The sequence below is a fragment of the Stigmatopora nigra genome, chromosome 10, assembly GCF_051989575.1.
Source record: "Stigmatopora nigra isolate UIUO_SnigA chromosome 10, RoL_Snig_1.1, whole genome shotgun sequence".
In the NCBI taxonomy this organism is placed as follows: Eukaryota; Metazoa; Chordata; class Actinopteri; order Syngnathiformes; family Syngnathidae; genus Stigmatopora; species Stigmatopora nigra.
This window is the reverse complement of record NC_135517.1, coordinates 5,636,857-5,662,205: the sequence shown is the minus strand read 5'-3', so window position 1 is coordinate 5,662,205 and position 25,349 is coordinate 5,636,857. Positions and strand designations below refer to the sequence as shown.

General features: G+C 40.3%; 2 protein-coding genes across 5 annotated transcripts; one reads left to right on the top strand and one right to left on the bottom strand.

Moving 5' to 3' along the window:
- Nucleotides 1-164: 164 nt before the first annotated feature.
- Nucleotides 165-24,349, bottom strand: ptgis (prostaglandin I2 (prostacyclin) synthase). 3 transcript variants are annotated; one of them, XM_077725387.1, is made up of 12 exons: nt 24,195-24,349; nt 22,550-22,672; nt 15,169-15,313; nt 5,390-5,513; nt 4,731-4,817; nt 4,508-4,648; nt 3,646-3,758; nt 3,383-3,567; nt 1,332-1,500; nt 1,050-1,231; nt 639-790; nt 165-494 (listed from the first exon to the last, which is right to left on the bottom strand). In XM_077725387.1, the coding sequence occupies exons 4-12, from the start codon at nt 5,404-5,406 to the stop codon at nt 344-346; spliced, it is 1,197 nt and encodes a 398-aa protein (XP_077581513.1). In that variant the 5' UTR covers nt 5,407-5,513; nt 15,169-15,313; nt 22,550-22,672; nt 24,195-24,349; the 3' UTR covers nt 165-343. The 3 variants fall into 3 exon arrangements, with proteins under 3 accessions (XP_077581513.1, XP_077581512.1, XP_077581511.1); XM_077725386.1 differs by lacking the exons at nt 15,169-15,313; nt 22,550-22,672; nt 24,195-24,349 and adding an exon at nt 5,683-5,847; XM_077725385.1 differs by lacking the exons at nt 15,169-15,313; nt 22,550-22,672; nt 24,195-24,349 and adding an exon at nt 5,683-5,847 and having other exon boundaries at nt 169-494; nt 4,731-4,906.
- Nucleotides 6,916-23,983, top strand: LOC144202562 (SLIT-ROBO Rho GTPase-activating protein 3-like). 2 transcript variants are annotated; one of them, XM_077725383.1, is made up of 22 exons: nt 6,916-7,463; nt 11,463-11,658; nt 13,334-13,496; nt 14,319-14,381; nt 15,154-15,345; nt 15,524-15,652; nt 15,743-15,964; nt 16,057-16,158; nt 16,416-16,613; nt 16,702-16,786; nt 17,823-17,850; nt 18,048-18,150; nt 18,871-18,931; nt 19,028-19,105; nt 19,319-19,453; nt 20,415-20,520; nt 20,603-20,830; nt 21,191-21,264; nt 21,347-21,527; nt 21,628-21,771; nt 21,858-22,134; nt 22,236-23,983. In XM_077725383.1, exons 1-22 carry the CDS (start codon nt 7,397-7,399, stop codon nt 22,698-22,700), a joined length of 3,297 nt encoding a protein of 1,098 aa, XP_077581509.1. In that variant the 5' UTR covers nt 6,916-7,396; the 3' UTR covers nt 22,701-23,983. The 2 variants fall into 2 exon arrangements, with proteins under 2 accessions (XP_077581509.1, XP_077581510.1); XM_077725384.1 differs by lacking the exon at nt 18,048-18,150 and adding an exon at nt 18,625-18,655 and having other exon boundaries at nt 6,917-7,463.
- Nucleotides 24,350-25,349: the final 1,000 nt, after the last annotated feature.

Sequence of the window (25,349 nt, the reverse complement as noted above, 5' to 3'; positions counted from 1 at the left end):
CAGGAAGAACATTTAACCTCCACACAGGTGGACCGAGCTGCATTTGAGCCCAGTTCTCCCACTGTGATGCCGATGCGCTTACCACTCACCCCACAGTAGAAGGTGGAAACATAATTTCTCAAATGTGGTGATGCTGTGTGAGAAATAGACTTGTTATAGAGAATCAATTCATTTTTATAAAATATTGAGGTTTTCTTTTTTTACAATATAAGTCAATAATAGGTCAAACATGCCTTCAAATTCAGCCATGATGCAATATAAAACACAAAATCTGTATGTACAAGAATAATTGAAGAATAAATTAACAAATACACAAATAAAATACACATTGATTAAATTAAGTTTAAGTTATTCTTTTATGTCTGTAATAGACTTGTAGATCTCCATCAGGCTGGACAATCCCAAAACCGTAACGGGTCGGATTGATGGGTGGCAATTGAGCTCCCGGGTCACACATTTTGAAGTCCACATGGGTCAGCATCAAGATCACAAATCTGGGTAAGAAAAGTGTAAAAATCAGACGCTAAGTAAGAAAAGGATTGTGAACTCTCTGCAGATGATACTGCGTACGACCATTCTTCCCCTCCTTAATATGCTGTATGTACATTACAGAAAGATAGGGATCTGAAAACACTCACTTTTTAATCATTGTCACTGCAAAGTCTTTCCCCACGCAGACGTTGCTCCCTGCACCCCAGGGCATTGTAAAGTACTTCAGTTTTCTGCCATCCTTGTAGAAATCACGCCGAGCTGTCAGGTCTTCATTTAAGAAGCGATCATACTTGAAGGTCTGTCACAGATATGATAACAGGAATAATCTTATTATTATTATTAGTAGCAGTAGTAGAAATGAATGATTATAATAAATGAATGAATGGAGGGATTTTATTACTATTAGTAAATTTTATACTTTGACAAACTGAGATAAATGCAGCTATGTAATCATCTGCAAGGGGCATTTACACCCAGTTAAGTCACTATACCATCAAATTTGTTTCAAGCACGACGTTATTTTTCATAATGTAATATATTATCTTAGTACACATTACATGTGGTTCTTGGTGTATCTGTGAGTCCATTTGAGGGCTCAGGAAGGGAAAGATACACACTTTATCCCCACGTCTGAGGCTGTACTTTTGCCCGTTGGCCATGTGCAGGACTTTGTCTCGAACCACATCTCTGCTTATCATCACAGCAGCGGTGAGTCGCAGTGTCTCTTTCAGAACACTGTCTGTAGGATCATGAGACAGTTAGTTGACTGAAATAATATAATATGAAATATCTACATTTTATTTTCCATTCAGGAGGAATTAAATGGAACTCTCACGTACCTAGGACAGGTGTACAGCATGTCTTCTTCATTTGAGTCATGGAAGGTAAGTGTTTGTAGGAGATGTCTTCAAGAGAAAGGCTTTTTATTTCTGACTGGACCTCCTTCATAGCTTTAGGATGAGTGAGAAGGAACCCAAGTAGCCAAAAAGCTGCTGGTCCAGCATTGCACTGAAAAATAAAAGACAATGAATTGGTTGTTATAAAAAACTTTGGAAGGACCACACAAGTGAACCTAATGGAGTAATGAGACTCATCTTATACTGCTGACAGCTTCTGGAGGGGAGAGAACCAATTCTGTCAAGTAGTAATAGCTCAGGGTTAACAGAGCTGTTCCTTTTTTACCTCTGCACATCTTAGCATTGACAGCCAATCCCAATGGCCACAAGTTTCAGCATTTTGTCCCCCACCCCTGCTTTTATAGCCTCAAGTGATGGCCACCTGATCCCACCAGCAGTGACACAAGAGGAATTCAAGTGGGAAGAGGAGTATAACAGCAAAAGGCTTGTTTTATTTTTCATGGTATGACTGCCAACGTTGACTTTTTTTTTTAATTTAAACAAGATAAGGTTATTAAATGCTCCATTTACGGATAAAAATTGGGAGTGATGAAATTGGATTTACGTAACTCCTGAGTCTCAATGTGTTTTTCTCTTTATTGCTCATAAATAGTAATTCACATGTTTTTGTGTGGTCTTTTGCCGAAAAAGCTGGAGAAGTACGGACCTAGACTGCTTGTGTTCTGCACTGAAATATTTATGATCACGATAAAAACTCATGTTCCTAAATAATTTATCATTGTAGGAATAAAAACGTGCTTTCCAATGAATGTGAATCCCTGTAGTGTGTGTGTGTTTTGGTATGTGTCTGTATAATGACATTCAGGTGAAAGATGATTTTGTAGTGTCTATTCTGTTTATATTGAAGAGCAAATTTACTAAGAGTTTGCAAAAATCACAATGTGCATGCGTATTGTGTGTGTATGTATGTGTGTTTGGGGTGCCGGTGCAGGGTTGGGCCTGATTAAAAGTCTGACCCCTGGCCTGAAAATGTCTCCCTGATGACAGAGATGAATTAACTTCAGCGCTTACTGTTTTGTGATTGATTGTACAACAGTTAAGATCGCCCTTACTAACAAAATACAACTATTCAGCTTTTCAAGCACTGTGCACACTTATTTCTTTCTGCGACAAATTTCAAGACACCATTTAGCCTCTCAGTGTACTATCCGTGAGGACTGCGCCACTTTTCAACCAAACAGTGTGCTCGGGAATTAAACACAAACCCAACAAACATGGAGATGATTAATATTACAGCGTCTATTTTCTTTAAATATCTAATCTAGAGATCACGACAGAGCTCCACAATCTGCAAGTGACTTCTGAGGGTCTCTTCTCACACTGCAAAACGTCATTGTCCCAATGGGCTTTCAAACGTGTTCTGCATGTGAGCACAATTTAAGATTACTACCACCCTCTGCCGGTAGTTTAGTAAGCACTAAAGCACTCCACTCTTGATGTAAAGCACTTTGTCTACACTTGCAGTGTTTAAGACACTGATGGGAACAGTACATATTACTAATGAGCAAAAAGCTGTGAATTATTCTATAACAGAAAAAAAATGGCACTATTAGTCTTATTTTTAAATCTTACTTGAATACATAGGAATATTCATTCATTTTCTGAAGAGCTTATTCTCACAATGGTCGCTGGCCAATGCATATACGAAAAAGGATTAACATACATAAGAAAATTCAGCAAAAAGTATCAAGTATGTTAAATGTTGGGGAGAAATCATATATGACAGTTAATATAAATTTGTGTGTTCTAGAAAGAAGACAGAGTTTCTCACGGTCCAAAACAGTATTACGACAAATGTACAAGTTCAGGCATGTACTTACACAAACTGCCACCTGGGAATCTTTTCCATTGTTTGCTAAACCCAAATAGGACTCTTCCAAGCTATTTGGGTGTGGCATGTGTCAATCAATGATTTATGCGTTCATTTATTCTATGAAGTGACCTGAGATCAATAAATATCCCCAAAAATTTACCTGTGTTGTCCAGAGCTGCAGCAAAAGAGCCTTCTTCTGCATCTCAGCATCTACTCCATGTTCCTGGAGGAAGCACTGGTAGCTGCGCTGCCAGGATTTCCAACTGGAGTTTCCACTGTGCTTGTTGTTCAATGACAGCAGTTCCCATAGTCGCTCCCGTGACAAGTTTACTTTCTGGCTCTCCTCTGTCACACACGTTCAACGTTAAAACACTGCTACAACATTAAACGAACCAAATAGTGATGGATTTTTGTGAAGCACACCTCCTTTAAGTGAACGGCGAGCCAGTTTAGTAATAAGATGGTCAAAGTTGCGGAATTCTTTGTAGACTGCAGCAACGTTCTTTGTACTCTCAAACAGGGTTAGATAGCTGGCTCTGTGCACAACAACAGACACAGCAACACATTAAGTGTGAGTTGGCCTGTTTTGTCCTCAGGTAAAAGGTAACCACAGAAGAAGAAATGAAATTGACAGCATCTAAAAATTGTGTGCATTTTAAGCTGCTCAATACAATATGTAAAATATGGCAATGTTCAAATATTCATAGTCGTAGTAGTATTAAATTATTAGCATTTAGGGTAGTAGATACACTAAGTGTTTTTAATTGTACGTGAGCTTGACTTGATTTTGATACCCCATTTAACTGAAGCAATCAGAAGGTGGGGAGACCTGGTGGTTTAGTGGTTAGCACATTGGTCTAACAGTCCTGGGGCCCTGGGTTTGAATCCAGGTCCCACATTCCAAAACATACATGGTTGGCTGTTTTGACACTGAATTGCCCCTAAGTATGAACATAAATGTGAATTGTTTTTCTCCTTGTGCCTCCTGTAGCCCGCTGGTCAGCTGGGATAGGCTCCAGCACCCTTAGCAATCCCAGTGAAGTTAAACCGGTTCAGAAAATTAGATGAGATGAGAACATCATCTTTCACCATTCAATTTTCCCATATACTTTTTTTTCTGGCAATAATAAACAGTATCCCTGTCAATATTTTTGTATTGTCTGTTGGTTAATACCCTCCTTGTATTTAAATATCTATTACTTAGATTAAGATTTGAGTAATTAAGGATTCTAACAGGGTTAAGTTCTACGGTCATTCAGTCTTTATCTATTAGAGGTGAGGGTACCTGAACAGGAGTCTGTAACATAGGCTGAAGAGTCCTTCTTGTGTCCATTCTGAGTGGCTGAAAAGATCTTGTAAGAGGATCTCCTGAAGGTGAGTGCTGATTAAATGATCCATCTCAAACAGACGGACACCTCGAAAATGTCTGCAGGCACAACATCAAACCGAATGTGACTCATTGTGATTACAAGTGCTATGTCATTCCTATTGAGTGAATTAGTGCCTACGCTTCCACAAATGTCCTCTCCGCGGTGGGTTCCATGCCTGGCAGCTGCAAGCCGAAAACTCTTTTTACCAGCTGCTGTCTGCTGTGGCTGAAATCCAGATGGATATCATCGTTTAACACTTCATCAAAAGAGTGCGGATCTAGCAGGACAGTCACGTATTGGCCCGCAAGACACACCTGAAAGCATATTTTCATTGAATCACATTTCTTGCATATTGATTCTTATTACGAGAAGGATCTTAATACAAACAAACAGTTATTCTACATGGAATCCACTATTTTGAGTTGTGTTCCGTGGGTGTGGAAATTTAACAGCTAATGTCCATAGTGTTTTACAGCCTCCTAAAATAATGATTGTTTTATTTAACACTTTGTTTTGGTATGACCTAATATGATTCAATGTTTTATTGTTGATTATGATGCTTGTATACAAAGGAAAGGAAAGTCTTGCTTTGTATTGTTTTAGTTTTTTGGGATAGCAAATTGAATAAATTAATTGTGCTTCATCTGCACTCTGCTCTGAAAAATATTCATTGTTCAGTCACAAAGATAATAAAACGTCATTAGCATTTCTTTGTTATAGCAAGATTAATTTGTTTGCCTGGTCTTGTAATAAACCGGATTGTGCAAGCCCGAGACTTGATGAATAGAGGAAGTTACCGTAAACACATCCCCATGCTTCTCCTTCATCCGTGAAAAAAACTTTGCCAGATCCTTTTGGACTGCAAGTGCGTGTCCCAGCCATGGGATGCGACCTTTGTCCAAAGGAGGCTCATTAACCCGCCTGTCTCAAACGAGAGAAAGACAGAAAAAATGGAATCGTGTATAAGAAAAACAGCCATTAATCATTTGTCCTGTCCTACAACATGTTGTAACCTGTTTCAGAAGTTCATATATCACAAAATTAGCAAGGATGTACAGTAAAATAATACATTTAAGAATTAGTGACTTACCTGCAGCGAGGGTAGTAAAAGATAATTGTTATTAATACACATAAAAAAAGTGTAAATGGCACCCATAACATTTCTGTCAAGTGTTATTATGTCCTTCCTCAGGGATACTTTACTCCATAGTCAGAGGCAACTGAACTATATGTGCTCTCAAGCTGGGTTTCTTTCTCGTCAGAGGGTGTGGAAAGGTGTGGCTGATGACAGAGACAAGTCTTGCACAATAACAGTAGAAAAAACGACAAACTCCATTAAGGTGACATAGTAGAATCACTGATGAATAAATTAATAAATCAATACATAAAGTTATGGTGTTAAGAGTTCAAATGCAGTTGGTCCTCACTGTATGGAGTTTGCATGTCCGGTATTGATCAATGTTTACTTCTGTCAAAAACATTACCAGTGTTTATCTTCTGTTATGTTATATCAAAATTGTCCATGCTTTTAAAGTCATTTTTCCCTTGTATGCATGGACATCACCATCATTATGAATAGTAGTATCATGTTATACACTCACAAGGGTAGATGTTGTGACATGCATATTTTCAGGATAATGTCATTCATCAGATTCTGTGACGTAAGCCAATAACGTAGTGAAACAGACTATATTTAGGATTTCACAGTGTAGATGAGAAGGTAGTAAATACTTGATGACACACTGAATGGCCCCTCGGGGAATCTTAATTCTAAACTGTATCCAAGGAAGACTGTTTTTGTTTCTACTCACCTTCCAAGCATAATGGGAGTGACTAATAATATTTTATAACCTATGTTTAAATGACAATATCTGTTTAAATGATGCTGCTGGTAAATTAATTTAGGTTTTATTGCAGTTCTGTCCACAAAATGGTTAGTGTTGTGTACTGTACACTGCACCAGCAGAGGGTAGTAACGCACTTCAAAATCTAAGTGAGAGAGTGGGAGAGTATGAGAGTAAATGAGAGAATAAGAGAGATTGGGCGAGAGAAAATGAGAGAGAACGAGAGAGAAAATGAGAGAGTGAGCGAGAGAGAGAGAGAAAATGAGAGAGAGAATGAGCGAGAGAGAAATGAGAATGAGAGGGATAAAAAGAGAGAGAATGTGAGAGATAAAATGAGAGAGAGAGAGAGAGAGGGAGTGAGAGAGAATGAGAGAGATAAAATGAGAGAGAACGAGAGAGATAAAAAGAAAGAGAATGTGAGAGATAAAATGAGAGAGGGGTGAGAGAGAATGAGAGAGATAAAATGAGAAAGGGAGAGGGAGTGAGAGAGAGAGGGGGGAGCGAGAGAGTGGGTCGAGAGAAAAGGAGAAAGAGAGAGAGGAGGACGAGAGAGAAAGAGAAGGGACATGATAGAGAGACAGAAAGAGAGAAAGGGGAACGAGAGAGAGAGAGACAGAAACAGAGAGACTTAGGATTTCCACCCTCCCTCTCGCCTTCGACTCTGAAACGCGAGTCAAACGTGACTCGCCTTTGTGGAGTTGTTGTGGAGGAGTCCTTGCAGGGAGGAGTGGTCTAGACTGCCAGTGCGCTTCCAATTCGACGTCGCATTGAACGCTGCACGATCGCAGAAGAGCAGAAACGCAGCAGGACATAGCACAACCTGGGGCCGCAGTCGCGTCTTTGCATTATCGCAACTTGAGTCGGCAATGACGGATCTTTGATCGCCGACTCAGAAACGCAGCGACTGCAGACGGAGTAAAGGCGCAGTCTCTTCTCGCCTCGCCCAGCCTCTTTCCAACCATGTCAACGCAGGCCAAAGTGAAGAAAGACAAAGAGATCATAGCTGACTATGAGAGCCAAGTGAAAGGTACGTGCCTATTTGGTTCAATTATGCAACTTTACATCATGCTTAATGACTATCTCTCGGTCAGTAGCTGTATGTCCAATGCTGATGGGTGGGTGTGACTCTGACTGCATACAGTAGCCTCTTCTAAACGGATCCCTATGGAAATGAACCCCCTCTTTAGGATCTATTTGGCGGTACACTTTGGATGAGACTTGACCAAACCGGTTCCTTTAGAGGAGACATTCAGCATGCAATGAGAAGCTTCTGCAGATGACTTTCAAAACTGCAGCTTTTAAGCTGTATACACCCAACTGGGAAGAAAACAGAAATAACTCCCATCTTCCCTAAAATCTGTCATCCATCTCATATATTATAGACAATACTAATGATAATGGAGAGGGACAAAAAGAAAGATCTTGTTTCAAGAGAACCTCGGAAAGGTCATCCAGCAAACAGTTGGGAAAGTCCATCAATAATGGATGGTGTCTGCATCAATTATAAACCATGAAAGGATTTTCCTTTCTGTGGCTAAATGTGTGGGTTAGAAGGAAAAGAGCTAACATTGCAGGATGTGAATGCAGAGAACTTGGAAGTTTTTTTTTCTACAGCAGACGGTGCATCGTCCTCCCAATGTCCTTTCTCAGCAGATTGTCACAGTCTATTAATCAAGAATGTTTTTCCCTAATTGTTGTTCTTTGTTCATCACAAATGGAGCACTTTAAAGAAACTGTTGTTGACATAGTCTATACAGCCAATTCTCTGTTGCAGGGTCAACCTATTGACATCGTAAAACCTTTATGGTGCCTCTGAGTCTCACGCACAACCCAGAAAGACAAGATTTTTCCAATTTCTAGTGTCACAGGGGTGTTGGAGTCTATCCCACCCAACTATGGAGACCATGGAAGGGACACCTTGAATGGGCAGCCAGTCAATCGCAGAGCACAAGGAAACGGACAACCATCCATTCAAACAGCCTGCCAAGAATGTTTTTGGGATGTGGGAGGAAACCGGAGTACCCGGAGGAATCCCACGCAGGGCAGAAAATGCAAACTCCACACAGGTGGACCAACCGGGATTCGACCCAGGATTCCAAATATGTGAGGCCAACTCGGGGAACATGCAAACTCCACACAGTGAGGACTCACCTGTGACATTTTGAATGATGTCGTGTTACGGCACCCTCAAATTTGAGTTTTTTGGAAGTTGTGTTTTTATGCGCATATAAATCAAACCCTGGATTCAGTAATCATTTTTTTTTTTGGTCCGACAAAAGCGGCCTTTATGCGAGTAAATACGGTAACTTAAAGTTAGTTGTTAAACAAAAGCTCTTTGTACCTATAAATGATGGTTATCTGCTCTTTGGCCTTGGTGACTACTAGAATGCCATCACAGCCTTGTCTAGAAAGCTTGATTGCCTCCGTTTCACGAGAAGCCTTTAAACTGTTAAGATCATTTTGGAACTGGGATTAGATCAACTTGATGCATGGAGTAGGATCATTTGACACTCATGCTTCAGTAATGCTGACTTACTGGCAGTGCAGCTACACCATTTATACACACACACACACACAAACACCGTGTGAGTGACACACTATTGCAACCGAATAATTGCACACGCTTAAACTTGAATGTGTGAATATTGCCAAATATTTCATCGATGAGGTAATATTTATTTCTAAAATGGAACAACATGTTAGTCATCTACTTTTCTGAAATTGATTATGGCAGTTTCCTTAAACTGAACTGAAAACAAGTTTCCAGTTTATAATAATAAAATGAATGACCTTAAAGGAAAAACATTTATCAAGAATGAAATCAAGGATTTTCTGTTAATAATATATTTTTAAATTAATCTGAAACTGATCTTTCATATAGACCTCCTTTTAGCCTTCTTAAATGAAGTGTATAAATAAATACCTGCATAAGCATTCTGATGAGAAAAAATTGGCCAACGTGACACGTCCTTAAAATGTCAGGGCAAACTTATGATGGCGAAACTGGGTGTTTATTTCCAGCATGTGAACTTCAGATGTTGTGTTGTTTTGTCATACCATTTAAATAAAACCAGCTTGAAAAGTCAGTACAGTACTATGTGGATTTTCCTGTCCTGTAGTAGTTGCTCAGACTACATTTAAAGGACTCTAATGAAGGGAACAACACGTGTACTCATGCACATATAGGCCCAAAAAGCATTGCACGACTGTGAGTGCATTCAAACGCTCATGGCCTTGATTCGAACCAAATGATGTCAACATGTCAGTCTGGGTTAGGACACATATGACTAGCCAGCCATGGCTAACTGCAGACACAGCCCCAGAGAGCGCCACTAGCTTTGGCGGGCTCCCACGACAATGACTCCTCAAATCTGGGATTTTTTTTGCACTAGCAGCCTTGCCTTCAAGACAATATGGGACATTTTATTCGGTGTGCAGCAGAAGTAAAGACATGCAATTAAATATGATTGCACAAGAGCATGTTTGTATTACCTGAGTTGTGTTTTACAGCACAGGACTGGTACTCGAAAAGGGCTGCTGGCTATTGTTCAAACACAGGAGCCAGTAAATCATGGAAGCTTTGGGCTAATATTTGCAAACTGAGCAACAGAGCAAGATGTACGTACAAGATAAAAGAATATGTAAAAATTCAAATACAAAACTTTTGCACATGGGTGTCAAATTCAGTTTTGTTCGTGGGGTCACATTAATGCCAACAAGATCTCATCTGGGTATATTTTTGGGCCGACATTTTTGGGCACCTTTATTTTAACTTGAGTTTGGGAACCCTATTGTTCCGTGTGATGTAGAGAGCAGCTTTTTTATTAAGCTGAAATGCGAAACACATGCCCATATCCTCGTGTGATTATTCGCAGTCAGTGAAAGCTTGAATCTTTCATTGCATTCAGTGCACTACTGCACCGTCCCTACTAACAGTTTAGCTTCTAAAAATAACCTGCCTGCAAGAGAGCGAATGCAAATAGTCTATTTGATGTCTAGTTGATGACAATGTGCCATTACAGCAATCTCAATCACCCTCCTTATTCACTCACTGTCTGCAGAAGTATCCCACAAGTTATGGTTAATTTCCAGACAATAGCATTTTTTTCTATTTTGGAGGTGATTGCTACCTCGTTGCTCAGTATAGTAGTCCTGGTTTTATATTGGGCCATTCTAAGCAGAGTAAGTCACCCCTTGTCCTTGACCAAATGCCACGTCGAGCGACTGGTGCGCGTGTCAAAAGAGAGGAAGGCCGAGAGAGGTTTTCTCTGGCTCCAATGCCTCAAGCGCCATGTAACCAAGCAACTACATGGGGACCACGAGGATTGTATCTCCTCTCACGTATATATATTTTGTCTTCGTTCATATTCCTCTTGTATCACTCCCTCCCATCTTAAATCACGTGACCAGAAGCATTTCCAAATACAATTTGTCCTACAGTTTCCAAAGATTTTCAGAAGAATAAAACCTATTTTCTTCATTGATGCCCCACAAAGAAAGTTCTTTTATATGTGAGGTAATCTTATGCCTTTTTGTAAACGGCAAACGTCTTTTGACCTTTTTAATGCCCCTCAACTGTTTTAATTTCTCATTCACACAAACTGTACAATAGGGGTTTGTTCATTGTATGTGTAGACATGCGTCAGCAAATGGACAATCAACATATACTCCGGTTCAATGTTGTATTTTCTATGAAACATCACAATTCTTCATTTTTTCTGTTTTTAAGACAAATCTTTCTGAAGACCCTCACAACATAATACATGCTGACCCAGTTTAATTTTTCTCTGCTGTCTCCAGCAATAAACAGACATTCATGTCACAATGCACGCGCCCACACCAACACGTGTAGATATGCACACACATGTTTTTAAAAGACAAATTCTGTTTGACATCTTCATTTGTCCAATTAGGATGTATTTTTTGTGCTAGTTGGATAGTTTCCTGACATAGTTTCCTGTGAAATAATAACAGTGAATCCTGGCCTTCATGTATCACCACTGGTGTGATCTTGTTTTATACACAGAGATCCGTAACCAACTGGTGGAGCAGTTCCGTTGTTTGGAGCAGCAGTCAGAATCTCGACTGCAGCTACTTCAGGACCTGCAAGACTTTTTCCGCCGGAAGGCTGAGCTTCAACTGGAGTTCTCCAGAGGCTTAGACAAACTTGCAGAGCGCTACTCTTCCAAGATTCGCACTTCCCGAGAGCACCAGCATTTCAAGTGAGTCCTAGCACATGTTGGACTTGGTGTTATTGTTTTATAAGGCAGTGTGTGTTGGCCACACTGCGGAGCTCTTGTTAGTGTTTAAGAGGTACTTGGTCAGCTATACTCTGTCAGGTTACTCTCAGGTCATCTGGATTGCTTCTCAATGTAAATCATGTTCAAAAGTATCATTTCCATACAATTGTCTTAACCAAAATTTTGACACAATATCTGGATTTGGTCCTACAGTTTTTATAGAGTAATCCTGGATCTGATCCTGGGGTTCTGCATAGTGTTCCTTCCTCGTTCCTAAAAGATCTGCATCGTGCACATTTTAAGTCTGGGCCAAATTAGAGCAAGTAATAACATGAAAATACATGCCATTTATATTCTGAATTAGAAAGCAATTAACTGTTATTCTCAACCATACAGTCACACAAGTGATGCATCTCTTATACAATGGAAATCCATAAAAATATTTGGATAATTATAGTTTAAACATGATGATGCTGGCAGTGAATAAGGGGATGAACAATAATTATTTTAAAAAAATGATACAAACAGAGAAGAATTGACCCTAAATGCAGCCAGGGCCAAGGAAGTATGTGGCCTAAGGCTCCCTTGTTCCTTCCAACTAGGTCAGACGCTCTTTACTCACTGTACCAACCCCCGCCAACCTCATCTCCTATTTGTGCTTGTCATTTCATCTTTTATTCTCAAACAACTTTACACTAGACGCAGACACTACAATCCTCTAATTTCTATCTTTATTGGACTGACCATTCATTGGCCTCATTACAAATGTTGGTCATTCATTGGCATTGGTGGTCAATCCAAATCTGTATCAGTCTGGTAAGGAGAGATGGCCATGGAGCTGTCATTTCTGGGATGTTGATTAATGGAGCATTCATTAAAAGGGAGACCCCTGGAAGCTATTTCCATCACTTCACTTCTCCTGTCACCCAGTGATCCCACCCCCTTTTCCCAAAACCTATCAGTTAAAATAATCATCATGATAAATATCTGTTTTGATTTCCTTCTCAGTTACTCCACTGACTCAACATAGCTAGCCTAAGTTGCATTTTGGCCATTGTTGTCATAATTATTATAATTTGAGGCACCTAGCACGATCAAAGATGTTAAATTACTTGACAGAAATTCAAAGATGACTCGTCAAATGCTTTACAAAGGCAAGACACGGTCCAAAAATAAACCTTGTGTTATTTATTTGTCTGTTAGTACACAAGAGTGTGTCACACTGTCACGTGTGAAATCCCATTTCCAGTCATCTGCCAGATGAGTTATATTAGTAAGAAAACTAGAAACTAGAAGACTAAGATTTCATAGCAGTGCTTCTAACAGTGTCTCACCACACTATGAAATAGCAGTTGCATGCTCCCTAAAGACAAAAAAAGATGAAGTCTTCAGTGTGAACATAATTAAACTCACATGCTCCCTGGAGCAAAGAGCCAACCCCATGTTACCTGTTTGCACACACACGTACACACATTTTCTCTGGGTACTCGGAAGTACTTTTAAAAGACATGCATGGTAGACTTCTTGGACAAGCTAGATTGGCTGGCCAAAAATAATTCCATATGAATTAAAAAATATATTGATATCATTTTTACTTGAGTATTAGTTTTACCGCTACCAATTGTTCCTATGTTCTCTTGTGTTTTTTTTCTCTCAGGAAGGATCAAAATCTCTTGTCCACTATTAATTGTTGGTACTTGGTCCTGGATCAGACCCGACGGGAGAGCAGAGACCATGCCACACTCAGTGACATCTACAACAACAATGTCATTGTCCGTCTGACACATGTGGGCGACGATGTCCTCAGACTTTTCAAAAAGGTCAGCTTTGGAATGAAATGGGTGATGGACTCGTATGTCAAGTTACTCGTAACTCAAACGAATGTTTTTCATAAAAATGAACTAAAAACAAATTCATTCGTTCCAACCCTATGAAAAAATAATACTAGGCGATAAATCTTGATCTTGTTTAGGAATCTCGTTATCAATATTAGTGCAATTGGGTTTTTGGTCACTCTTGGTTATGCTGTCATAACAAATGACCATAATGTATACTTTGTGTAAGGATAGTAAAGTGGCTGTGGTTCCGGGCTGTGAGCAGTATTCTGTACAAGCTATCTAAAATCACTATTGGTTGACAGAAGAGGGAATCAGGTATAATTTATGCCCTCTTGGGGGTATGCAGTGACACGATCTCAGCCTTCATTAGTTGGCCTTCAGCCAGCTAGCACAAATTCAGCCATTAGTAAGAGCCCGTAGGATGGCAGTCTTCTTCTGTAACAGTTTAGTGTAACCTGAGAAGTTGTTGAAAATTAAAAACCCATTATGGTGCTCTTTCACTGCTAATACATTACATCTGTGGGACTGGAATCATCTGGATGTTTACTATGGGAATAAATGGAGTGACTGTGCTGACGTTTAGTTTTTTGGGGAAACACAAGATTGTTGTTTTTGTCAAGTGGTCCTTAGGAGATGAATTTCATAGCGTCTCTCAATGTTGAACCTTCTCTTTTAAAATGTTCATGTACTCCCTTTATTTTAACCTTCCATCCAAATGACTTGAGCAGTGTTTTTCAAATCAAGGTTGAGCGAAAAAAATCTTCCCACTCTCTTTCTAAAGTCTACTACTAATGTCTTTTACAGAGCAAAGACATCGGTGTACAAATGCATGAAGAACTTGTGAAGGTCACCAATGAACTCTACACAGTGAGTCAAACAAATAAAGCCCTATTGTCCTTTTTGGTTAATATCCATAACAGGTTGTCTGGCCTTGCGCATATATTTAAGATGCCAGTCTTTCACCGTTGCTACATCTTGCCTGCACTTAATTGTCAGCTCGCAACCTGTGAAACAGCTGGCCGGCCTGACAATGCACACGGCAGACTTGCTTAATCAGCAGTTCATCCTCTAACTTCTCCTGAGGTCACACACCTTTGCACTCAACGATTGTGAATTTCTCCCTGGGGTGGACAGGAGAGTGGCTTTCCGCAGTTCTAACCGCAGCAAAAATGAGCAGCTGCTGAAGGTCGGACACATCTGTTCGTTGATGTGCATTCAAAAAGCGCATATTCTGTTCTCTTTTATGTCTTTTTCTAAACTGCTTTATCCTCACTACGGTCACGTGGGGGTTGGTGGAGCCTATCCCAGCTACCTTCGGGCCAGAGGCAGGGGACACCCTGAATTGGTGGGCAGCCAATCGCAGAGCACAAGGAAACAAACAGCCATTCATGCTCACACTCATACCTAAGGGAAATTTAGAGTGCCCAATTAGCTTACTATGCATGTTTTTGGAATGTGTGTAGGCAACCGGAGTACCCGGAGAAAACCCATGTAGGCCCATGAGAACATGTAAACTCCACACTCGCAAAATGAACATTCTTTGGATATTTGTCTCACAAAGCCCCTTTCATCAAACATTTGACAGTACTCCTGACAGTACCGGAAATCTGTGTGTGTGTGTGTGTGTGTGTTGTGACAGGTCATGAAGACGTACCATATGTACCACACGGAGAGCATCAGTGCCGAGGGCAAACTCAAAGAAGCTGAGAAGCAGGAAGAGAAGCATATCGGCAAGGCCAATGACATTAGCTCCGCCTTAATGCGATATGGTCATGATGAACGGCCACAGCGACGGAGCTCTGTGAAGAAGATGGAAAAAATGAAAGAGAAAGTATGCCTTTTATTTTACTTGTTATTAATAGATCTGAAATATTGTAACATATACATATGATATCTTTTCTAATCCTACTGAATGTTGAATTGTATTAAGTCTTTTGAATGCAGTTGTCAAATTGTATTGAATTATGTTTCCCGTTATAAACACTTAAAAATGTTTCTCTTTCCCATAGAGACAAGCCAAGTATTCTGAAAACAAACTCAAGTGTACGAAGGCCCGCAATGATTATCTTCTTAATCTGACCGCCACTAATGCTTTGGTGGCAAAATACTATATCCACGATGTATCTGATATGATAGATGTAGGTACACTCACTCAGAGTATAAAAATACTACAAGATTTTTATTAATGCATAAGATTACATTTATTAAGTTTAAATTCATGTTCTCAGTGTTGTGACTTGGGGTACCATGCAAGCCTGACGCGGACCCTGAGAACATACCTGTCAGCCGAATACAGCCTAGAGACGTCTCGGCATGAAGGTTTAGACGTTTTAGAAGGAGCGGTGGATGCCATGGACCTCCGTGGAGACAAGCACAAATTCATGGATGCACACAGTCAGATGTTCTGTCCACCGACACGATTTGACTATCAGCCACACATGGGGGACGAGGTGAGCGGAAGTTGGCAAACTCAAGACTTTTTTTTGTTTATTATTTCTTATCAATTCATCACAAAAGAGTTTGTGTTCCGCTTTACGTTTAGGTGTGCCAGGTAAGCGCGCAGCAGCCTGTCCAGACAGAACTCTTGATGCGCTACCAGCAGCTTCAGACTCGCCTGGCAACGCTCAAGATTGAAAATGAAGAAGTGAGATATTGTTTTCTAACTGGATATGAGCTATAAAGCTGTCGTCCGCCTACTGCACACAGTTTACTTGGTTCTAGTAGCCCTCGTTACCTACCTAAACTGAATAAATGAAAGGGAAAAAAATATATATACCATCTTTTCTCGCATATATGCCATATTTATCGCAAAAAAAATGCATAAAGCAGGACAATGCAGCTGATACGGTCTTTTATATCATACAAAATGTATCTGTGTCTATCTGTGTGTGTGTATGTCAGGTGAGGAAGACTTTGGACGCCACCATGCAAACCCTTCAGGACATGCTCACAGTGGAAGACTTTGATGTGTCCGAAGCCTTTCAGCACAGTCAGTCCACAGAGTCCATCAAGTCAGCCTCATCTGACTCTTATATGAGCAAGGCCAACATCTCTAAAAGACGAGCCAATCAGCAAGAGACAGAGGGCTTCTATTTTACTGTGAGTTATGAATATGAAAATTTACCATTTGGGTACAATCTGTATAATATACATTTTAGTTTTTTCTAACAACCTTTTATCCTTACAGAAATACAAAGAGTACTTGAATGGAAGTAATCTTATTGTCAAGCTCCAGGCCAAGCACGATCTTCTGAAGCAGACATTGGGAGAAGGTAAGCAATGAAATGCCTTTAAATCTTAAATAACTACCACTATAAAATTGCTCCTGAATTCCCCAATTCCATCAATGCCCAAATGTTTCCATTCAACTTCTTTCTTTGTATTTAGATATTCTTAGTAATGCGCATTGGTCAATTTCTTAACCTTTCAATCATGCTCAGATTTTAAAATGAAAATAACACTTTTAAAGTACAATAAGTATCTAAATTATTTTATTAACATTGTTATGCTGTCTCTAATCAAAGATATAATACATATATGGCTTGCTAGCCATAAGTTCCTGACTCCTGAAGTAGAATATAAAATAGTTGAGTCAATTAGAAGCCATCCTGTGTGGATTTTGCATGTTATCCTTCAGAGCTCAAAATGTCTCCATATATTTCTCTTTCTTATCCCCTGCACCATTGGTTAACGTGAAAAGGTCATATTTCACTCTTATATGGATGGTTGCAAACCTAGATTCTAACTCTAGCAGAAAATTTAATTAAATCCGCATGAGGGTTCACTCTTTTACATTGGCCTGATCTTATACCCAAATAAGAATTGACAGGATGCTGTGACTGCAAAATTGTACATGTCATCTGCTGAATGGTTACAATTGTGAGATATAAAGCAGGATTTTGGTTCATTTACACATGATAGACTGCTTAAGCTATTCTTTCTAAGCGACTGATCAAAGTATGAGCGTGAGTACACGGTATTATGAACTCACCCCCTGTGAAGCAACACCCCAATGCTGCCCCTGGATATGCTTGCACTCTAAAATGAGAGCAGTCAGGCTATCTAGGGGACATGGGGAAGCTCTTGTACGTTACTGGGGCAACAGCTGAATGGCCGGTGCTTGGCGGCGTGACAAATGCAGCCATGGCGTTCACCCTATTGAGTGCGCCTGAATAGATGCCTGTTTTCTCATAACACCCCTTTCCGTCTCCATCTGCCAGACTCACATATTTTGGCTGCCACTCAACTGTACCATTTGAAAAGCAGCGAATCATAATTTAACTCCCTATGTGCTTTCTTTTCTTTTAGGAGAGAGGTCTGAATATGGAACAACAAGGTAAGATGTCTGGTGACAACAGTATCAATAGTGAGTCAATTTATATAGCAAATTTGGAATCCCTTTGTATGAATGTCAATGTAAACTTTTGTACAAGAGATCAACTATTAGGTGCGCCTAATCATAAGCTCTAGTAAATGCAAAAAAATGTTCTTTTAGCATCATACCAACAGTGCAACCCCCCACCCTCTCCTCAGGCCCCCCATACTTCCCCCTAAACCTCAGAGAATCCGGAAGTCTAGACCTCGCTCCATTTTTAGGCATAAGCTGTTTTATGGCAATATGGAGGCCTTCATCCAGGTATGAGCCCATGGTGTGCTCTTTGTCTGTTTGTAAGCTCCGCTGTCTCGCCGTGGTCCTTTTGGGTTGATGTTTTTGTTTTCCCTCACCCTTTGGCCACTCTTTTACCCAAGCATTTGGCTCGCTCCCACTCTGATTTCCCTCTTGCTCTTCGCCTTGTCCCCGTTGTCGTCTCTTTGTCAAGTCAGACATTGGTGACTTGACCGGGGCTTGGAGGTAATTGTCAGTATAATGCCAAAAAGAGTAGCTCCAGGATTTGAATTAAGGCGCACATTATTCTTCTCTGACTTCAATATAGCTCAACTAAGCCCATTGTCCCCATGATTCGCACCATTATAAGGCACTGAATCGATGCTTTGGCATTTCCAGACCTTGGCTTTTGTTTTCTCTGTATGAGTTCTGTCTTCCTCACTAACTTGTTTGTGGTTGTTGCCTCTCTTTTACTGTCTACGTGCCTTACTGCTCTCTGCCAAGGGGAAGACGGAATGTCCGAACCAGGACTCAGGTACTCTGTCCTTTAGCTGGGTTGCATCACCATTTTTTGCTACACTTCTGGGCCTCTTCTGTTGATACTCCTTTATGTTTACATAATGTAATATTAAGATTTATTGCATTTCATAGTCATTCTCTTTAAATGCTATATTTGATTGATTGTTTTTTTTTAATCTGCATTTATCATTCAAGTCAAAACTAATAATGAATCTTTCAATACGACTGCAGGACTCAGGTCAATCAATACCAGTGGTGGTTGAGAGTTGTGTCCGATATATCAATCTTTACGGTAGGTTCTAATATCGAGTTCATTATTTTTGGCTGGAAATATTTTCCATAACCATCTCTTTAAAACCTGTACTCAAATGGGTCTATTTATTCACAGGTCTTCAGCAGCAAGGTATATTTCGAGTCCCAGGATCCCAGGTGGAAGTCAATGACATTAAAAATGCATTTGAAAGAGGTCAGTTCCAGTCCTTTCGTCTATGCCAACTGAGACCAGATAACATTTCATTCACCTTACGAGAATGCCATATATAAATCTATAATGCATGTCCAACTCACTGTGCCTGATGAAGAAGATCTTAGTGTCATAATAAATGCATAGATGAAGTATTCCTCTCACAATTATTTTACCGAGATGACTATAAAGATGAATGCCTGATTTTGTCTTTAGGAGAAGATCCACTGGTGGACGATCAGTCAGACCATGATATAAACTCTGTGGCCGGTGTTCTTAAACTCTACTTCAGAGGCCTGGAGAAGCCGCTGTTTCCTGAAGAACATTTCCTCGACCTCATATCCACTACAAGTGAGTCTTCTTATAGGAAACTTGTCAAATATTAGGCTTACTCTCTGAAGCAAGTCATTGTTTGTGAACCATAACGCCATAAGGAGTGAGCAAAGAGCTTAACAGAGGAGGGAGAGTAAGTAAAGAGTACATTGATATGATTGGGGTTTTAATGCCTTCTTTTTCCCTTTGCATTTGGGTAACTCCACAGTCCCCTATCATTCTAAACCTTACCCATTTCTGCCATGCTGCTCTGCTCATTAGCCTAATAGAGACTGCTTTGCACTGGCCAATCATATTGCAGGTTCCAGAGAGTAGACTCCAAAAATAACTCATGACACTGATAGCTCACCCGATGGGGTAGTGGTTCAATTGCCTGAGTGTGGCCAAGGATCCGATCGATTCCAGCTAGTTGCCGATGTGATTGTGTGTGAAAGTGGTTGTTAGTCTTTCTGTGTGCTCTACAGCTCACTGGCAACTACTCTACCATTGCAACACAATTTCCATATTGGGCCAGACTACTCCAGCTGCCTGGCTGACATCTACAGAGTGCAAATCAATATACATCCCAGGGATATAGTAACCAAATTTCATGCTGTCCACAATTATTGGAGGAGCAGCAATTTTAGTGTGTGTCTCCACCAAGAAGAACAAAATGAGTGACATGGTGCGCTCACTGCAGTCAGTCACAGAATAAAAATGATTGGAAAGTTAAAGGTACATAGAGTAGAGTTAAATTAGGATTGGCAGTTCAACTGGTCTGGCACCCCAGAAATCGGTGAACCCCAGGAAAAATTGTATTTCATAATTTCATAATCAGCATATGTTCAGTCTGAAGTACTACTGTAAAAGTAGTACTAGCAAGTAGCTACATTACTGCAGTCAACAAGGTTGGAAAAAGTCCTACTAACCATTCACTCATTGCTGTTATACTTGTGAAGTACTATGGTCAGTGACTTTACTTCTTGTTGTCTTTTTTTAGAGTTAGACTTTGGTTCTGACAGAGCTCATCACCTTCAACAGATTGTTGCAACTCTCCCACAGCCTGTGGTCATCGTAATGAGATACCTTTTTGCCTTTCTGAATCAGTGAGTGGCCCCACAGCAAGTGTCTTCCTTCATAAATAAGTGGCAGCTCTGCAATGCCCACTAATTGCCTCTGTCCCTCCAGTCTATCCCAGTACAGTGATGAAAACATGATGGACCCTTATAACCTGGCCATTTGTTTTGGACCCACACTGATGCCCATACCTGAGGATCAGGATCCTGTGGCCTGTCAGGCACATGTTAACGAGGTCATTAAGACCATTATAATCCACCAAGAGGCCATATTTCCAGCCCAGCGTGAAATGGAGGGACCTGCGTATGAGAAATGCATGGCTGGAGGCGAGGAATACTGGTGAGTTCAAAGCTATGTGCCCAGCGTTCGGCAATCAATTATATAATGCTAAAAATGAAGCCATACTTTGATTGTTTTCAGAGAGTTTATAATAGAAGTACTTATAGTGACAACCGCCTTTGCCAGTTAAATAATTCTAATTTCAGTCTTTTTAATGCTCATTTAGAAAATTTCTTCAAAATCTTCAATTTGAACTTCTTTAATGCTGCAAATATTTTATCAATGAATATAAAATCAGACATTTCATGCATTAAATGTTGTGTTCTTTGCTTTCAAAACTTTGAATGTAGTTACTTTACAACACAGATGTTGCACAATTTCCAACTACAAAAAATTATTGTGTATCTTTTTTTCTCAAAGTGAGAGTCCACACAGTGATGCCGGCGCTCTTGATGAGGTGGACAACGGCACAGGGCCAAACACTAGTGATGATGGTAAACTGCAGCTACATTCAATATATAGCTTAGATTGTCAACCATTTAATCTCACTGGGTTGAACTTCATTTCTTTTGTCAGAACTGGAGCAGATAGAAGCCATTGCAAAATTTGACTACATGGGTCGAAGTCCCCGGGAGCTTTCTTTCAAGAAAGGCGCCTCACTTTTGCTCTACCTACGAGCTTCTGATGACTGGTGGGAGGGCCGACATAACGGTGTAGATGGCCTCATTCCACACCAATACATCGTGGTGCAGGACATGTATGTAAAATACTTTCCTCTTAAATTAGAGGAGAATGTCTTTTATAAATGTCCCAATCAAAGCAGTACAGAAACAAAACATATATTGTAAAATCTCTAGAGATGACGCATTTTTGGAGAGTATTCCGAGGACTGACAGTGAAACCAGCAGTGGATACCATGAGGAACGTTCTTCATCCAGGCATGAGCATCAATCTTTTTCAGAACACCCTTTGGAACGCCGCTATGGGGCCCCACTGTCAAGGTAGATCACATTCTGACAAATGCTCGAATGCGATCCAACTGCCACGTAACTGGAACATTCAAGTAATGTTAACCGCATCCTTCTAGGCCTAGAGTACGTTCAGATGGCGCTCCATTGCAACGTCACAGGAACGGCAGCAGCCACAGCCCTACCAGTTCCACCGACGGACCACCAAGGGTGGCCCCTCGACCCTGCAGCCCTCACAAAATAGCCTTGAGCAGGGGTCCCACGGACAGTCCAGAAAAGCGTCGACTCGCCACCTTTGGGGCTACCGGACACCCTCCTCAGCGGTCATCTCCCGGCACAACTCGGCATGCAAATGTGGGTGATCATAAGACATTTGAGGCAGAAGCTCTTGCTGAGGTAAGTGCTGATAAAGAAAACTAGTCACAACAGAAGATTTCCCGAAGTAAAACCATTATTCATGCTAACACTACCTTGTATCCCTTTCTTTTCTTTTTCAGGACATAGAGAAAACAATGAACACTGCCCTCAATGAGTTATCTGAGCTGGAGCGACAGAATGTGGTCAAACATGCTCCCGATGTGGTCCTGGACACACTGGAGCCTCTGAAACACCCAGTCAGCAGCCATGACGTACCCGGAAGCCCCCTACATACCATGGTCATCCGAGATCCCGAGGCAGTCCAACGGCGGACCAGCAGTAGCTCCTCCTCCGAAACCATGACTACGTTTAAACCCGCCCTAGCCGTACGTAGGCCCAACGCACCCGTCAGGCCACCCCCCGTCAGACCAGTCCGGCCGGCTCCTGTACTCACGCAGGGCCAAGGACCGCACCGTTCAAGCAGCTCCAGTTCGTCAGGTCTCGGCAGTCCGGGTATGACTCCCACTGACAGGGTTTTCCCCAAAGCTCCTTCACCTTCACCGTCCACTTCCTCCTCCTCCTCAGACAAACAGGGTAACATGTAGAAGAAACATTGGTCAGACGCAAGCCTATTATTATTAGAGAATCGCGTCCAATCGTCTTCACTCAAACTAAATGACAAAACTGTCGTTAGTGTTTTTCCGGCTGTGGGTTCTTATCAAATCTTCACCCACATCTTGACTTTTAAAACAGTTAATGCACTTTCTTAGCATAGATTCTGAATTTTAAAAGGGATGCACTGGAAATCCTTGTGGTCACCAATAATATGGACTATGTCAAAGACTTTACTTGTTTTCTGTTTGGGATTTTCTGCCTTTGCCAGTGTGAGGCAAGGGAATAGCACACCACTAGGTTTAATTTAGTTTTTTTTTATTTTATTTTTTTTACTATTTGGGCTGCACTGATTCAATTGAAGGTAGCTTGTATGTAGGTATGGTGCGTTTAATGAAGCTGACTGGATTTGCTCGGAGTAATTAGGATGCTGCAGATTAAATCCAGTTTAGTAAGAAATACTGTACTGGTTATCTTTATATAGATGGGACCTGAATGGAATATTACAGTTTTGAGATTGAGGATCGGACATGATCATGACTAGTAAATGACATGATGATTTAGGAATTTTTAAAAAGCCCATAAAACTGCAGTTTGTTCACGATTAAAAACAGTATCAGTCATCTGATTTCAAAACCAGATACCACTCATTCATGTTCTATAAGTAATTATATGAGGCAATCATACATTTAAATGGATTGGTAGTGGTGATAGCCTTCCGTTGGAAAACCATAACTTTAGAGAATGTGGACTGCAAAAAAATAACTTTGACGCTTCTGACCTAATGCATTAATGTGTTCAAATTAATGTACACACATTTTTAATCATTTCAATGTAATAGGCATCAGTGGACTGCTACTTTTGAGCCTTTTTGATCAAGTACAATTATATTGTGTGCGTTTGCTAAAAGTATGCTCCAGAATTTTGGCACTTTGTAAAGGATTAACCACACATCATTCCTATAATCTTTACATAGTAAATAAAGAAAATAGCAATCTTATATCAATATTGTTAAAAAAAAAACAATAATAATTATATGTAAATGGTCAAATGAGTAGACTTTCTGCAATGATGTAATGCACTTAAAACATTTGCAGGATTTGTGCTGAGTCTGTGTTGTTGATTTTGTACTAGAAACTTGATATTAGCACATCAATGAAGCTTGTTCTACAATGCACATGGTGTCCTTTTTAGAAGAGTTTGTTTATGCTTTGTGTTCTTGATCATCCGTCTGACCAGGATGAATAATAAAGAAGTACATTTGAGCCATTGCATATATGCTCTTAAAATGCTGACTTGTACAAATAACAATGTACCATAGAAAGAGGATATAATATCTCAAGTCTGTAGAGTTTTTGCAACAGTTATCATTGCACAAAACTTTGATTAAAGAATACAACAAGGGGAAATTGTCACCATTGATCCTGTCCTCAAACACACTAACAAAATGCTACAAAAGTTGGAAAAAGTTGTTTTCAATCACCTACCTTGTATATTTTATTATTAGTTGTGTTGTTTTGTTTCACATCTGAATCTAATAATCTGGATCGGTATCAAGCTTCTGGACAACTTCCTCATTAGTTGATCATCTGATTCAGGTGTGGTAGAGGAGGGAGATATGGAAAACAGACTGGATAGGCAATCTCAAGGACCAGAGCATGCCCTGTTTGACATGATAGTTGCCATTTTATTTTACTCTTGGGATTAAATTGTGTTCTGGGTGATTTTGTTCAACATAAAACCTTTTCCTAGCTTTCTGTGGTGCAAAATTATCATTAAAAATGTTGCAGTAAGATAAAATAATATTGCACCCTTTTAGACTTTATGCAGTGACACTTAGTTGACGCTAGAGGGTGTCAATGCCCCCCTCTTCAAACTCACATTGCCCATAGCAATACATAACCTTCTGAACCCAGCATAATATCATTGGCTGGACACAGTGTTCATCATAGCTTTATCTGCAACCCTTATTTCAAAAAAAATGAATGAATATTTTATATGTTCCATTCACTTTTCCCATCGGGAATTTGCCCGGCCCATCGCAAAATACAATTTCAAGTTTCAGGTGATTTCCATGTGGAATACACACCTGTTATGTAAATGGAAATGAGTGTCATTCAACTTTGGCAAAGTATAAACCCTCGAGATTTCACTGCGGCAATGCCCTGAGCATTGCGGAAGAACCAATTTCATCGGTATCAACCGTCTCTGGACCATACGCAGATGTCGGATTCTGTTCCCACATTACTGGGATAATGTGTTACGTATGGGGTTGTGTAACAGTGAGGGGGGCTGTTTGTTTGTCTGACCTCTTCCTGTGGATACTCAGTTTTCAATATAGAAAGCGATTCATAATTGCATGTGAATAAATAAAGGTTGCTACTAGCGTTCTACTTGCAGTCAATGGTTGATGGAAGCATCCGTGACCAATGGAAGAAAGCAAATAGAAAATATTCCCACCAGATGAATGTCCCAGTTAAGTGTTTATCATTGGATCAGCATTGGCTTCTTGAGCCCAAAAAGCCCATTGGAGACATCTTTGATGGTTTTAAAAGTGGTCACGGTGGACATAAGCAGCTGTCTAAAGGCATAGTGGGGCATTTGCTTGTCAAGAGATCAGAAATAATGAAGAAATGATTGAT

What these genes read in the sequence shown, in the direction of transcription:
- ptgis (XM_077725385.1), bottom strand. Translation starts at nt 5,753, where the DNA reads ATGTTATGGGTGCCATTTACACTTTTTTTATGTGTATTAATAACAATT. An exon ending in ATGCTGTACACCTGTCCTAG is followed by an intron (nt 1,232 to 1,331) that starts GTACGTGAGAGT and finishes ATGATCCTACAG; the next exon opens with ACAGTGTTCTGAAAGAGACA. An exon ending in GCAGTGACAATGATTAAAAA is followed by an intron (nt 495 to 638) that starts GTGAGTGTTTTC and finishes TTTCTTACCCAG; the next exon opens with ATTTGTGATCTTGATGCTGA.
- LOC144202562 (XM_077725383.1), top strand. Translation starts at nt 7,397, where the DNA reads ATGTCAACGCAGGCCAAAGTGAAGAAAGACAAAGAGATCATAGCTGAC. An exon ending in CGAGAGCACCAGCATTTCAA is followed by an intron (nt 11,659 to 13,333) that starts GTGAGTCCTAGC and finishes TTTTTCTCTCAG; the next exon opens with GAAGGATCAAAATCTCTTGT. An exon ending in TCACCAATGAACTCTACACA is followed by an intron (nt 14,382 to 15,153) that starts GTGAGTCAAACA and finishes GTGTTGTGACAG; the next exon opens with GTCATGAAGACGTACCATAT.